The sequence below is a fragment of the Mya arenaria genome, chromosome 6, assembly GCF_026914265.1.
Source record: "Mya arenaria isolate MELC-2E11 chromosome 6, ASM2691426v1".
Classification (NCBI taxonomy): domain Eukaryota; kingdom Metazoa; phylum Mollusca; class Bivalvia; order Myida; family Myidae; genus Mya; species Mya arenaria.
Window position 1 is genome coordinate 37,773,001 of NC_069127.1, and position 16,448 is coordinate 37,789,448.

The 16,448-nt window shown below is 35.4% G+C and overlaps 1 protein-coding gene and 1 long non-coding RNA gene across 4 annotated transcripts in view; one reads left to right on the top strand and one right to left on the bottom strand.

Moving 5' to 3' along the window:
- LOC128237423 (phosphatidylinositol phosphatase PTPRQ-like) overlaps positions 1–16,448 on the top strand; it is a 38,366-nt gene that overhangs the window by 3,834 nt on the left and 18,084 nt on the right. For both annotated transcript variants that reach the window (XM_052952952.1, XM_052952954.1), the window contains exons 4-8: positions 58–366; positions 5,102–5,302; positions 8,382–8,477; positions 10,769–10,965; positions 12,976–13,168. In XM_052952952.1, the coding sequence (XP_052808912.1) occupies positions 58–366; positions 5,102–5,302; positions 8,382–8,477; positions 10,769–10,965; positions 12,976–13,168 (996 nt within the window). The remainder of the gene's footprint in view (positions 1–57; positions 367–5,101; positions 5,303–8,381; positions 8,478–10,768; positions 10,966–12,975; positions 13,169–16,448) is intronic.
- On the bottom strand, positions 2,672–4,683 carry LOC128237424 (uncharacterized). 2 transcript variants are annotated; one of them, XR_008261603.1, is made up of 3 exons: positions 4,616–4,683; positions 3,894–3,951; positions 2,672–3,512 (listed from the first exon to the last, which is right to left on the bottom strand). It is a non-coding gene; the product is annotated as an uncharacterized LOC128237424 (long non-coding RNA). The 2 variants fall into 2 exon arrangements; XR_008261602.1 differs by lacking the exon at positions 4,616–4,683 and adding an exon at positions 4,184–4,231.

The window sequence follows — 16,448 nt, forward strand, 5'->3', positions numbered from 1 at the left end:
GTATTTGTCTTTTATATATTCATGTGAAACAACTGATTTTATTTCTGTTTTCACAAGAACCAATGCCTCCCAGAAGATTAGATTTGGGTAGTAGCAACTTAGATGCAAGTGATCAGCGAGTAACACTTGTTTGGACAGCACCATCAAGTGGAGTGGTGTCAGGATATAGTGTAGAAGTGCTTGATGGGAATGAATCAAAACAGTCAATTTCCAATGTTGGAACAGCCAGTGCTACATTATCTTTTAGTGACATAAAGAATGGTAATGTGTATAATGTCAAAATCATATCTAAAAGTGAAACCTATGCTGGATCAAATACGGAACCCAGTGATACGTTTGAGTCAACATTCAAAACTGTTGTTCAAGGTATGTGGACTGTTACCTTTGAAAGTGATTGTTCTGCGATATTACATAACTATTGATTGTATGCATTATGCAATTATTATAATGATGCGCATTGCTCAGGAAATTTACAGAAAGTACTTGTAGATAAGTTATAATAACTTTCAAATATTCGACACATATCATCATCCCGAATATCAATAACTAAACCTTTTTTCAGAACAAATGTTCCTAATATCAATTTATAATGGTGTGTATGCGATTTTCAAAGAAAATTAGTGTGGCAAGTCTGATAGCCTAGGTGCTGTCAGGGTGTTTGCTTTGTGCGCAAACTTTAACCTTGGCCATTCCTCAAAAATTGTTGATGATATTCTATTAAAGCACACCTGATAGGCATTTCCGGTGAATTCAGCTGAGCTGGAAAATTTGTCGGACATCCCCTATGCCAGATGAGTCACACGCTGTGACGTAATATTTTCTATTTATATTATTATACACTTTATGTAACCATAATTATGATATATCCATAGACGAGTTCCATATATATTAACTTTACAAAAAGTATGCCTTCAAAACAAAACAAAATAACCCTTTCAAGAAGTGATATCAAAGGAACTTCTTGGCATATGCAATGAATAAAAAATACTGCGTGTCATGATGTCAGTAAGCATCACCGCACATGCTTTTTGGTGAAATGTACAAAAATGTAATTTTCTGTGTGGTTTTTTTTCACCAAAAAATGTAATTTAAGGTATGCTAGAAAAAATATCAATCATGTGTGTTAGTTCCAGATAGATAAACCAACCCTTGGGCACGCTGAGTAGCCGGTAACTCTACAAGCCTCTTAATCTGAAAATGCAGGTGCCCTCGGGTCGGATTTTTCCCAAAACGGAAATACATGACAGATATTTTCAATAAAACTTGGTAGATTTGTTTCTATTGTGAGACAATATGAACATGTTAAGCAAGGACTATAACTCTGGCCTGAAGAGTTGTTTAGTTGTGCCCCTTTTTTGAATGAAAAATGAAAGAAACAAACATACGAATGACTCTTATTGTCATGCGTTACAGTTCAATTTGCATAAAACTGCAACCTCCATGTACCAAACTGTGTTTGAAATGAAAACAGAGTCCTGGGGTGCGTTTCAGATAGATTTTACGATCTGCCATTATCGTAAATTTACGATCGTTATAACGACCAACTTAACGATAATCATAAAGGCGTTTCAGAAACGTCTCGTAAACTCTCCGGTCGTACGTAAAAAATAACGATAAAGCACAGCGTTAAAGCGAGTGACCCAGTCTGAAGTTAAATGACGTTACGTCACTTTGACCTGATGAGCGCACCTGTCTTTTTTAATAATAATAATAATAGTAATAATAATAATAATAATAATAATAATAATAATAATAATAATAATAATAATAATAATAATAATAATAATAATAATACCGATAATCTCTTGAATGGAATCAATTAATGAAACTCTCCTTTTTATAATGATTAACACAAATGATAAAACTCGTGGTCTCTATTCTGATTAACCATGTGCTATTTATGTTACAATTGTATCTTAAGTACATCGTCATCCGGGATTTTTGGTGATGGAGGCAGTGGCGGTTCCGACGCTCATTTTAATATTTGTGTAATTATTATGAAAATTGGACAACAACAAATTACGTTGTTTTTTTCAGGCTGGTGATTTTACTTTAAATTCGTCTTTGATAAGTGAAATATTATAGTATGCGTTGTGTAAAGTAAATGCAAACGTGCAGCATGGTGCTGATGATGATAGTCACGATGATGCAATGACAACGGCAATGATGATTTAATAATAATAATGCGACAACGACACTATAATGATGATGCGATGACAACGATAGTGATAATGCGACGACGACGACTTAGATGATGATAATAATAATGATGATGCGAAGACGGCAATGATACTAATTATGATGTGACGATGACGACAATGCTCATGACGAGATGATGATGCGTAGATGTTGCTGATGATTGATGATGTGGATGATGATGCAGGTGTGAAGTTGGTGGTGAAGGTGGTTGTGGTTGGTGCAGTGGATGATGATGATGATGATGATGATGATGATGATGATGATGATGATGATGATGATGATGATGATGATGATGATGATGAATCCAATCATCAACAACCGGCCTTAGATAACGCGTAAAGTTCATACACACCAAAACTGTGACTAAGAGTTATTGTATTGGGAAACAGTTCGAAAATACATTGACTGGTTGGTTTTTTTGTATGAAGACAATTCATAAATCCATCTTTATTGTGTCAATCGTTGTAATAACAGTTAAATAAACAGCATTTCCGATCCATTCAAAATACATGATAAAGTCTACATTTGCAGACATGCTTCAAATACACAAAATTACTAAAAGAAATACAGCTATTTTACAAGCTCGTCTCATCAAAACACATTATTCAACAAAAAGTATCTTAACTGGTGCAGATTGCCATAGTGGTTAAGTGTTCAGAGGTTCATGCAAATATTATCTATTATCTATTTCAATCATGTTATGATATACACTGGAGTATACACTTTATGTAGCATTCTGTGTTTATAAATGAGCCAGTCAAAGTAAAAAATAAATGTATTCAGAAATATCGAAAGATTCACTTAATTTCTATAAAAAGATAGTATGAATGTTTACATGATTAGCCATGGTAGTGTGTTTTCTATATATTCATAAGTTTGAATAAATGTATCATTAAGATAATCCTATATAATTCACAAACATGTACAACTGGATATACATCACAGTTGAATTTATATAAATATATATATATATATTTTTGAAAAATCTAATGCTAATGGCTTTTAAATGCAAAGTCAAACTTAAAATAAATACTATAAGAAATTTCATTTCAAATAATGAAGGTTACACAAATGCCTCATCGCCTATTTAACAGTTTAAAGTCTTATGTTGTGTTGGGATATGCAATTAATTTCAGATTCTGTGTCAATATATCTGTAATTATCTGCTTGGTCTGGTATCTCCAGTGTATGTAGGTATAAAGTACTGTTCTGACAAAGTCTCCTAAAACACACTGGAACCTTTAAGGTGAGTATCTGGAAGACTGACTGTGAGCATATTCTAGATCTTTGAAACCTTGTGATATCTCAGTGTCCTGAAAAGGCAAAAAGTTACAAAATAATGTTTAATACAGCACAATAATTATAATACATTTTTGAAAACTCCTTTTAATGGTTAAACTACAAGTAACACATAATTTACATTCCCATATTTCAACTGAAATAGTTTGCATATTTTATGAAAATTATTGTCTTTTTAAAAAAAATAAGTAGGGTTTTTAAGAAAACATGAACAACGCCATTCTGGTCACATTTTATTTCTTGTTTAATGTTCATATAAGTTAAATAACAAGTATGTTGAACCAGTTAACTGCTCAAAGTAAGATGCCCAACATTGTATCAATATAAAATTCATCTTATTGTATTATTCATAACATTGGTTAATATCCTTTTGCATTTTATCATTTCCTACCTACTTTTACATTTCCCTCCATTGCCAGCTTGAAGCATTCCTGATAGTTTTCTATCACCAGCCTGAAATAATTAACTAAAACAAATATTTAACAAGTAAAAACACTAAAAAATGAAAACATAGAATATCAATAAGCATCTGTACATAGCCTGTGCATTAACTGCAGATACATAATATGGTTTTGCAGTTTAGTTTCTACATAAGTCCTTATGACAATGTGTTCAAATGTTGAATATGTATACCTCCATTATTATTCATAAAACCAACATTAAAATTTAATTCCCTTTTCCATACCATTATTAAACAGATGTCAATGAAGAACACAGCATTTTCCACCAAGACCATGACACTGATGGCAATTTTCATTTCAGTTTTTATTGTACACTTGGCATCAAATGGTACCATTTACAGTACTGTACAGTATATTTACATATTTAGCATCAGTTTTAGATGTGTAAAAATAAGAAAAAATAATTATGTTATATCATGACATGATAAAATGGTAACACTGTTCAATAATTCACTGACTACATGCCACAAAGGCCGGTAATATTACAACAAAATATGTACAGGCATTTATTTATCCGAATTAAAAACCATCCGAAATAGAAAATGTTTTACATGACATATTTAACAGCAATGAAACCAAATCAAATTCTTCATCATATTCCATGTTTTAGATGTACACAATATCATCATACTACACAGATATAACAAAAAGCTTACATCTTCTACAGTTAAAATCCTTTTTTGACAGAACGGCGGAAAAAGAACATTTTCATACTGTTTTCAGCTATTTTTAGACATAGTTTGAAAATTCCACACCAGCGAACATGCTACACGCAATATTAAACTCTCAAATGTTGATAAAAAGTAAAAGTATACTTTGATATGGAGAAAATCTTCATCCGCCATCTTGATCGTTAAGTTAACGAGTGCCTCTTACCGGTCGTAGGTTTACGAGCAAAATTAACGATAAAGCAGGTGCACGTTGTGTCTCTGAAACGGTGCCGATCGGTGATTTTGGTCGTACTACCAAAATCACCTAACGATCGCCTTAACGATCGTCTCTGAAACGCACCCCAGTTGTCATTACCTTATGCTTGCCTCATGATCTTTAATCAGTTTTCATTTCTGATAATAAATCTTATCTTAAATCAAGTTTTATGTTTTTATTTGAGGTTAAAAAATACCTGTAACACTACATTTCAGTGCCAGATCCACCAACTGATGTTTCCTGCCAAAGTATATATGATGAGTATATTACTCTTTCATGGACTGTTCCTCTGAAACCCAATGGTGATTTGGATCAATATGTTGTCCACACTTTGTCATATCCATCAAATACCGAAAAATTCCAGAATAACACAATCTCTACTGGGACAACTTATAATGTGCATGGCTTAGAACCAGGTTAGTGTCATTTGTATCCCTATCAATCCTATCCCTGCCTGTTCAAAATCTTGGCATATGGGTGAGAGTGATTAAGTGGAATACAAGTATGCCTCTAATTCAAGTGAGTGATTCATACTTAAGTATATCAAAGCTGTTTTCACAAGCAAGCTATCTATAATAAACTTATATAAACTAAATTGATTGGTGAGTGACAATCTTGCCCTAAAGATACCAGAGCTTTGTTGCATTTTCTGTGAATCTACATGTACCAAGGAAATTACAAAAATTTTAGCTCAGCTTTTATCTTAATCCTAATGTCATTATTATAATTATTGTGTGCAGTTTTTTTAACCTTGGCAATACCTTAAAAATCAGGATTTTGAACTGAAACTTAGTTCAGTTGTTACTAGTAAGGCCCATAAGTTTGGCTTAAATAATTGTTGAATTGTGCCACTTGTTTGATTGAAAGTGTTTTTGTTATTATTATGCCCCCCTTCGAAGAAGAGGGGTATATTGCTTTGCACAGGCATGTCGGTATGTCGGTCGGTCAATCCGTCGGTAGACCAAAGCTTGTCCGAGTGATAACTAAACAATTCCTGGACGTATGGTCATCAAACTTCACATGAAGGTTGGTCCTGACCAGTAGATGACCTCTATTAATTTTAGGGGTCATCGGGTCAAAGGTCAAAGTCACAGTGACCTTTAATTGTAAAAGATTTTCCATGTGATAACACGAAAATGCCTGCACCTATGGCCCTCATAATTGACTTGGAGGTTGGGCCTGACCAGTAGCTGACCAGTTGTTTTTGGGGCTCATCGGGTCAAAGGTCAAGGTCACAATGACCTTGAATGGTAAAAAGTTGTCCGAGTGATAACTCAACAATGCCTGCACCCATGGCCCTCATAATTGAATTGTAGGTTGGTCCTGACCAGTAGATGACCCCTATTGTATTTAGGGGTCATCAGGCCAAGCTACAGTGACCTTGAATGGTAAAAAGTTGTCCATGTGATAACTCGACAATACCTGCACCCATGGCCCTCAAACATGACTTGGAGGTTGGGCCTGACCAGTAGATGACCCCTATTGTTTTTGGGGCTCATCGGGGCAAAGGTCAAGGTCACAGTGACCTTGAATGTTAAAAGGTTGTCCGAATGATAACTCAACAATGCCTGCACCCATGGCCCTCATAATTGAATTGTAGGTTGGGCCTGACCAGTAGATGACCCCTATTGTATTTAGGGGTCATCAGGCCAAAGGTCAAGTTCACAGTGACCTTGAATGGTAAAAAGTTGTCCATGTGATAACTCGACAATACCTGCACCCATGGCCCTCAAACTTGACTTGGAGGTTGGGCCTGACCAGTAGCTGACCCCTATTGTTTTTGGGGCTCATCGGGGCAAAGGTCAAGGTCACAGTGACCTTGAATGGTAAAATGTTGTTCGAGTGTTAACTCAACAATGCCTGCACCCATGGCCCTCAAACTTACCTTGGAGGTTGGGCCTGACACGTAGATGAACCCTATTGATTTTGGGGGTCATTGGGTCAAAGGTCAAGTTCACAGTGACCTTAAATGGGAAAATGTTTCAAGTGATAATTCGACAATGCCTGCACCCATGGCCCTCAAACTTGACTTGGTGATATGTCTGACCTGTAGATCACCCCTTTTGATTTTAGGGGTCATCGGGTCCAAGGTCAAGGTTACAGTAACCTTGAACGAAAAAAGCTTTTCTGTATGATAACTTGTCAATGCCTGCATCCATGGCCCTCAAAATTGACATTTAGATTTTTGGTGACCAGTTGATGACTCCTATGGATTTTGAGGTCATAGAGTCAAAGGTCATGGTCACAACACACTCTATCCTCAAACTTTGAATGTTGATAATCTTAAAACTGCCTCAACGGCATCAGATGTCAGTGACAAATCAGCTGTCAGTTCGGTCCATGCATATTTCATTCAATTGTCCATATAATCCTGACAACATGGCACTCAGGAGGGGGGGGGGCATAATGTTTGACAAACATCTCTTGTTTATATATTCATGCCCTCCTTTGAAGAAGAGGGGGTATATTGTTTTGCACATGTCAGTCGGTAGGTCGGTCTGTTCGTTGGTAGACCAAAGCTTGTCCGAGTGGTAACTAGTTAATACCAGGACCTATGGTCATCAAACATAAAGGGTCATCAGGTCAAAGGTCAAGGTCAGAGAGACCATGCAATAGTATAAGAATTCGGGCTTGTTCATCCAAAAGTCTAATTTTGATGACTGTGCTAAGAGAATACATGATTATCTGCAAATATCAGTCATCATCTGAACATGATTTAAAATTCTACCTACTATCATTACACTTTGAATGGTCAAAAAGGCCTCAAAGGCATCAAATGCCAAATCAGCTGTCATTTGGTCCATGCATTCTTCATTCAATTGTCCAAATATTCCTGACCACATGGCGCTCAGGGGGGCATAATGTTTGAAAAACATCTCTTGTTAACCAGGTTTTCACATAGTGAAACCTGGTTATTAGAATGGCGAACGTCGTTGTTCGGGCGGGCGGACGGGCGGGCCGGCGGGCGGCCGGTCGGCGTCAAACTCACCTTTGAAACTGAATAACTTTAGTAAGGGTCGACATATCTTGACCAAACTTGGTCTATGGAAAGAGTTTATGTGTACCTTTCATGGGATTGCGTTTGGGATCCCTAGGGTCAAGGTCAAGGTCACTGTTACTAAAAATAAAAAAACAGTTGAAACTGAATAATTTTAGTCAGGCCGGTCTACATATCTTGACCAAACCAGGTATAAAGGAAGAGTTTATGAATATCTTTCATGGGATTGCGTTTGGGGTCCCTGGATTCAATATCAAGGTCACTGTTACTAAACATAGAAAAATGGTTGAAACTGAATAACTTAAGTTAGGGTTGACATATCCTGACACAACTTGTTATAAAGGAAGAGTTTATGGATACCTTTCAATGGATTGCATTTGGGTTCAAGGTCACTGTTACTAAAAATAGAAAAACAGACACAGGCTGAAGTTCTTCTGTCAATCATTAACAACCTGGTTTCGTTGCATTGCGGCGTTTCTTGTTCTTCTTGTTTTAAGGTACAGCCTACGTATTCCGGGTGTACACACAGAATGAAGGCTACAAGTCTACAGAGTACGGGGCAGTGCAAACATTTTGCACAACAAAGGCAAGAAGTAAGTTATTTTAATGGGACTCGCTCACAGATATGAAGTTGGCAACAATATTTTCAAACGTTGTTCAAATTTGTTTAATTTTGCTTATTTTATGAACAAACACCGAAATACAACTGGCAGATATACACCTTTGTACATAATTTTGAAAATCTAAGACTAAAATCAGTTAATTTCATGTTGCAATTTTAACAGTTTTCATCAAAATAGTTTGTTTTTATTGCTTATGCGATGACAATGTGTACGTCGTATGTGCGTCAGTGCGTCCTTGCATCAGTGTGTCTGTAAAAAATTGCTTGTGAACACGATACAGTCTTCAGTCTTGATTTTATCTGGATGAAACTTGTACAGATTTTAGATATCTATAAGAGCTCGTTTCCTTTTGTAAACCTGCCAGATCCACCAATGTATGACTTGAAAATATAAAACAAAAATGATATTTTTATCCAAGTCTATAGCCAAGTCTAGGATAAAAGAGAGACAACTTAATTTTTGGTTGTGCAGTTGGTTTTATGTTGTACTCTACCTTGCCCTTGTTAAAAAGAGATCATAATTATAGTTGAGGTTGGTTAATTTTTAGCTCCATTGGTCACACCAGAAGTGTCTGTCGTTCGTTACAATTGGTTGTGAACGTTTGTTCAAATCATGACCTTGGGGTCACTACTGGCCACACCCTGAGGTTCACAGGTCGGCGTACAGTAAAACTGCGGTCGTTCGAACAAGCGGTCATTCGAGAACCGGCGGTCCCTCGAGGTCGGAGCTTGGTCCCGCACATTTTTCTTCTATTTTCATATAAAATATACCTACGCTGCATCGAAACCTAAATATGTTGAGGAGTCGAGCAATATAGTCGGTCCTAAGTACACAAATCATGCACAAAACCTTAAGGCTCTCTCGAGGTCATAATTTCTCACTTTTTCCCAAACGCGTGTTCCAAAATAAACAAACAGTTGCTAGGTGTTAAAATTTTCGCAAGTTGTTAAAATTGCAATGACAGTTGAAAGGTAAATTGATACGGTGTGAAAAACCATTTATCACTGTTTACGCATGACCATTAGTAGTTGATAAGGGCATTTGAGAAGATAGTTATGAGTTGTTAATGACGAGAAGTTAATTGTGAGAAATGTAAATGAGTAATAAAAATATGAATAAACACTACCATATCGATTCAACATCGGAGTCTCCGAGAAGAATTCCTTCGTGTCACTTTGTTTTGCAATATGGCAATTTTGTAAAAATAAACATTTCTATTTATTTATTCGTTTATCGATATATCTTTTACATTTTACATTTTGTATACGACAGCCTTTGAACATATAAGCGATTTCCACAACACAACACATAATCGGTTCTTTAAGTAAACAGTTGGTTTGACGAATTCAAACTTTAAATACACTGAAAGATATTTCATAACAGACTGGAAAATTGAAATTCGGGTCGTTCAAAACATCGGTTCCCTCGAGGTTTTGGCTCGGTCCATGGCGTCCTCGGTCGATCACAGTTTTACTGTACTTATATAGGGAAAAGCTTGAATTTTTTTTTTGTCTGAAACCCCTGTTCCAAGATTCTTGCTCTTTTCAAAAAGGCATTATTTAGTGGTACTCTACCAAGATGGTTCAAATTATGTCCCTGGGGTTTGTCAAAACTGGCCCTGCACCGGGGCTTCCTAGAGACTTATATATGAATGTTTTTCAAAATCTTCTTGATTCAAACCACAAGGCCTTTTGATATTTGTTGTGGAGCTTAATATGTCCCAATCCTTTTGACCTACTTTCTTATTTGTAAAGCTACAGTAGTGAATTCTGGACCATGTGTACAGTTTTGAAAACAAATATTTATGTTGTTCTTTGATGACCTTGACTGTGACCTTTTGGCCTACTTCCTTATATATGAAGCTACATCAATGAAATTTGAAGCATGTGTACAGTTTTGCAAACAAGCATCAATGTTGTCCTCAGGTGACCTTGACTGTGACCTTTTTACCTAATTTCGATTTTTGACGCTACAGCAATGAAATATGGACCATGTGTACTGTTTTGTCAACAAATATTTATTTTGTACTTTGATGACCTTGTTTGTGACCTCTTGACCTCTTTTCTTATTGATGAAGCTACAGCAATGAAATTTGGACCATGTGTACAGTTTTGTTAACAAATATCGATGTTGTGCTTTGATGACATTGATTGTGACCTACTCGGGCCCTGCGTCGCTTGAGCCATCATAGTTTTACTGTACCAATATAATACAGTGGCTCAAATGTTAACATTTAAAGTAGCTACAATGAATCTTTTCAGTGGCTGACAAACCGCAAAACTTGAATTTTGTAAACAACATAACCAGCCGAGCACTTTCTGTCACCTGGTCTGAACCAGTCAATATCTACAGCTCTGAAAACCTTGGTTACATAGTTCAACTTCAAGACAATGATGCCAGTATGTGTGCCAAGGAAATCATTATGAGATGCAGTAATTGCACCACTGGCGACATCAACGTAAGTGTGTTTGTTAAAAGGTAAGTAGACATGGCATTTAAATTGCCTTCTGTAAACCCAACTGGCACACTAATGTCATGATGATCAGCCATTGCTATATTTGTCATCATTTGAGTGACTTTGTCTCATTAAATATTGTTGCATGTTTTGATATTTTGCTTCGTTAGTCACAGTGTACTGTTTTTAGCTTGACAATCTAAGAATAGGAGGGCTATACTAACTCGCTTAGAGTTGGCATCCAGTTAGGATTTTCACTTATAACTCCAATACCCTTCATTCAATTTACTTAATACTTCACACAGTTGTTCAGTGCCATCACATAATGAGGTTAGATAACTCCATATTATCCTTAACACAAATTATGGCCCCTGATTGACTATGGAACTTAGGTTAAAGTTTAAGGGCAGGTTCGAATATTTATTAATAACTTCTATACCCTTCATTTAAATGACTTAATACTATACACACTTGTTCAGGATCATCACACAATGAGGTTACATTACTCTTTATTATCCTTTATACAAATTATGGCCCCTGATTGACTTATGTTAAAGTTTTAGGGCAAGTTGGGATTTTAATAAAAAAAATCTATACCCTTTATTCAATTGACTTGATTCTTTGCACAATTAATGACAATTGTCTTACAATAAGGTTACATAACTCCATTTTAACTCTTAATACAAACTATTCTTATTACACAGGCGTATTTTTAAATTCTTTACCAGGTTTTCACAAAGGGAAAACAAGTCATTCAATGATGACTTCTAGTCATTCAATAATGACTTTAGGTCATTCAAGAATGACTTGTGTCATTGTTCAGGCGGGCTGGTGGGAGGCTACTCATAACAGAAAAATGGTTGGTATTGAATAACTTAAGTAAGGGTCAACATATTTGACCAAACTTGGTATATATGAAGAGTTTATAAAGACCTTTTATAAGATTGTGTTTTGGGCCCCAAGAGTTATTGTCTAGGTCAAGGTCATTATTGCTAAAAAAAGAAATATGGTTAGTACTGAATAACTTGAGTAAGGGTTGACATAGTGTGATCAAACTTGTATATAGGACAAGTTTATGGAGAGCTTTCATTGGATTGCCTTTTGGCCCACTAGGGTCAAGGTCACTGTTACTATAAATAGATTACTGTTTGGTACTGAATGACTTCAGTTATGGTTGGCATACGTGACCAAACTTGATATGTAGGAAAAGTGTATGGGGGACTTCCATGGGATTGTGTTTGGGGCCACTAGGATCAAGGTCACTGTTACAAAAAATAAATGAAAGCAGTTGAAACTGAATCTCTTCTGCCAATCATTAAAAACCTGGTTTTTTCAAATCGCGATTCTTCCCTACTTTTTAATATTTTTTTTATTACTTCTGACAGGCACATATTACATCATTATTGTATTCAAAGGGTGTAGTCGAGCGCGCTGTCTTACTAAAGCTCTTGTTTAGTTAAGGTAAAGAATCATTCTGCATTTAAATAACTAGCGGCTCTGTTAAGATTGATTTTAATACTGCGGGGATATCAAGGGTACCCAGTGTCTGGCTTCAGTGGGTGACTCTATTAGGTCAGACAGACGTGAGGAGAATATTGTTGGTATGAAAACTGTGGGCAAAACTAAAATATTTCAGCGAAAATATTGTGCATGTGACCTCTTGTTTTAGATAAATATTGAAATGATGAATGTTTGTCAGCGTTTCAAGTGCTCTTGTTAGCTAATATGATTTCCAAAGAAAAAAGATGAGGTACTGTCATAGTCTTGGTGTCATACATATGAAGCTTAAATAGTACACATGTTGTCAGAGACAATACACTCAAACACAGCAAAGCACATTACTTTTGCTACAATAATAGTTGAATTGTGTCCCTTATATTTCAACTGGAAAACTTCAGACGTAAAGTTGAATTGTGTCCCTTTTATTTCAACTGGAAAACTTCAGACGTAAGTTGGCGTTTAATTGTTCCATGAGCGCTCCAAGACACAGTTTTATTTATTTATTTTTTCCAGGACATAGACATGCCACATTGTGGTCAAAATTTGCAAGTACAGATTGACCAGTCTCATGATGTAATCCGTGCAAACAAAGCATACACGTTTCAAAGTCTCCTACCTGACACAAACTACACAGTTTCTGTGACGGTGGTACAAATTCAGGGTAGAGGTTATGCAGCTTCAATCAATATGAAGACTCTAGAGGAAGGTATAATATTTTTGTATAATGCCCCCACCCCCTACCCAATATCCATACACGATCAAGCATCATGATATGATGGTACACTGCCAACCATGTGTTTTTTGCAGAATTTGCTAATTGATGCAATTGTTCTTTACCTCGGACGCTATCTTTTTAATCTGTTTTTCACTATTCCTTGCGATATATACATCGCACGCCATGTTTATTTCTATAATTTACCTACCTCCCCCCGCCCATGGTAAGTCAACGCTTTACGCAGTATTGCAAGGTGTTAATTAAAGGTAATTAAGGCAGCTGTTCTCAATTTCTGAAGGCAGTTTCTTTTTTCCAGCCCTTTAAATGTAATTCTAGTCAGTTGTATTAAGTTCGTAAGAACTCAACCAGTAATATACAAATCTTATGGGTCACACTCAAGAAATAGTTTGATTCTTAAAAATTATGCTTTGCAACTGGGAAAGTCTTCAGACGCTTTCATCAACATATTCACACTAATCTAAATTTTGAATGCTTGGTTAAACTTGTGTGTATATGTAGCATTTAATCATAATATGATATCTGTTATTGGTGATTAAAAACAGCTGGTGACATGAAGGGGATTTTCCACATGAAAACGAGGCATGAAGGCCTGCAACTTATCTGCTGTGAACTTTGAATGCGTGTTTGACCACAGTGACTTTCAGAAATCTATTAATAGTAACATACATAACAAATCAAACAATTTGCGCAATGATAATATTTTAAATGAAAACTAAATCCATTTTTGTTTTATTAGTTTTGACACTTAAAATCAATATACAATACCTGATCTCTGCTCTTCCAACAAAGACGCATGAAAAACAAACGGAGCTTCTGGGGCAAAATCTTCCTTAAGTCTTGGCAGAATATCTAAGTAGAAATTAACTTATTTCTGAAAATGATTTAACCAACACTCAATATTCCTGCGACCTAATTAGCAAGTGTGTGGGATGAAATTGTTTACCCTTGCAATTGGTTGAAAGCCATTCTGCTCCCACTTAACAAATTATAATCTTTTTTTGTACTCGTGTGCATGTATTTCGGAAGTCGTACACGGTAGCAGCAGATGAACGTAGTGATATGTGTACCACCACGCTGGCTACAGCGTAATATATCACTGAAATTTACTGCGAAAATGCAAATTTTCTGCGAAGGCAACATGTATTTTGCAAAATACGCGTGGTTGGTAGTGTATGAAGGATGTAGTTTGTGCTGTGACTGTTTTGACCACAATTATGGCACTTTGACAATTTTTCTATGTATCTTGATTCAGCATATTATGATAATGAAGAATGTATTTTGTGCTGAGTTCTTTTTATGCCCTCCTTTGAACAAAAAATGGGAATATAGGTTTGGAAATGTAGGTTGGTCGTTCATTAGATCCGATTCATGTCTTGTCCACATAATAACTCAAGAACTGTTTGAACCATGAAACTTCAATGGTAGGTTGCCTTTAGACAGTACAACAAACTTATTGTTTGTGAGGTCAAATGTTACAGTCAACACTCTTGGGAAAACTTTGGTTCAAAGGAAAAGGTCACTGTCAAAGTTTGAAATGTTTGTATTCATTTTCAAAAAAAATATGGAACCATAAACAATATTTCTGATAAAGCAGTATTAAGAAGGCATAATGTTTCACTAATATCAGTACATTGTTTACTAGAAATTTAGGCCCTTCATTATTTTATTTTCAAAGTTTAACCAGTTTATGGCCAGGCATCTTGTGCAGTGATGATTGAGAATGAAGACTTTTGTGCTTTGAACATTTTAAGGAGTCTTATGATATGTGTCATTTCTTTGTCTTTTAAAAGTAAAGTTAAACAAATATAGTCAGTTGAACTCCTCAAACAGAGTGTCACAGAAATATATGTCGTTGATCATTAAAGATGGGGTTTCGCTGCATACAATCATTTTGGTCATTTTATTTTCATTTAAAAAAAAAAAAAATGACATTATCTCAGCACAATGACTTTATAATGACAGAACTTACTTCAAAAAAGGCATTCATGTTGCAAATCAATGATTGCAGAGGCAGCTGTGTCCTATGAACACAGTTCTGGTTCTATGGTATTTTATTAACAACTGATTGAACATTTTTATGCATGAAGAAGTAAGTTAAGCATTTTTCTACGATATGTATCTTTATGTACATTTGTGTAGGATGTATTATACTTTTGAAATGTTTTCTGCTAAATGTAATGTTGTTACTTTATGTATATTATCTCGCTAAATAATAGGCTTTTTTATTAAATGAACACCACTCTTTTCAAATGTAAATCTTAAAAGGACTAGACACCAGATAGTCCTAAACTAAGCAAATACAGGGTATTTTCATTTAAGTATTTAATTACAAATACGAGCTAGTATGAGGCCGATAATACATTATTTTTACACGATTAAAGAATATGTTGTCGTTGTCTCAGCTGACTTTATCTGTTTAAAAATAGCGCATAATGGTTTTCAAGTTTATAGTGTGTATATTTAACCTGTGAAGGTCATGTGATAAAGTGCAGATAATATACCAAGGTTATTTTTAAATTGACTTGGATTTACGTGCTAGACAAACCCAGTAAATTTTGAAATGGGAAATGGGAAAATATGCAAAAACTGCAAAAGACACATGTTTTGTTAGCGATATAATATTATCAGTAATTAAGATTTAATTAAGGAATGAATTGCGGGGTTTGACCAACCCAATTGCGTTCTATCTCCGATAATGACATCAACCCTGCAATGCATTCCTTATATTTACAACAATAGTTCATTATTTCATTCAAGAATTGTTAAAAAAATACTTCATTTCATTTAAGAAAACCTTTCAGTAACCCGTTCTTACCCATTCGGTAAATAGAACGACCCGACTATAGCAGGAAACATTTTTTTCAAATGACGTCACATTAACGCGGGAAAAGATCAACCACTTGAAATCACTTTATAACGTAAAATTGAAATACTTCTGGTACCAATATATTTAAAATATAATAAAGTAACACTTTTAAAAATGTTGATCTATATTTTACGGGACCTGCAGACACAATACAACCAATAACAAGATCAATAGCTTTCATGTATATTGTTATGCAATGAATTACGATCCGCACATATCCGAAGATGTTGCGTTCATCGATTGATGAACGCAATTGCCAAAAGGCAGTTCATTTAAGGAATGGAAGTTGAGGTGTAAATATTGAGTTATACATTATGACACCAATTTAATGTATTTTTTTTACTCTTTTTTTCTTGCAGTTGTATCATGGTGTCTAGTTCCTTA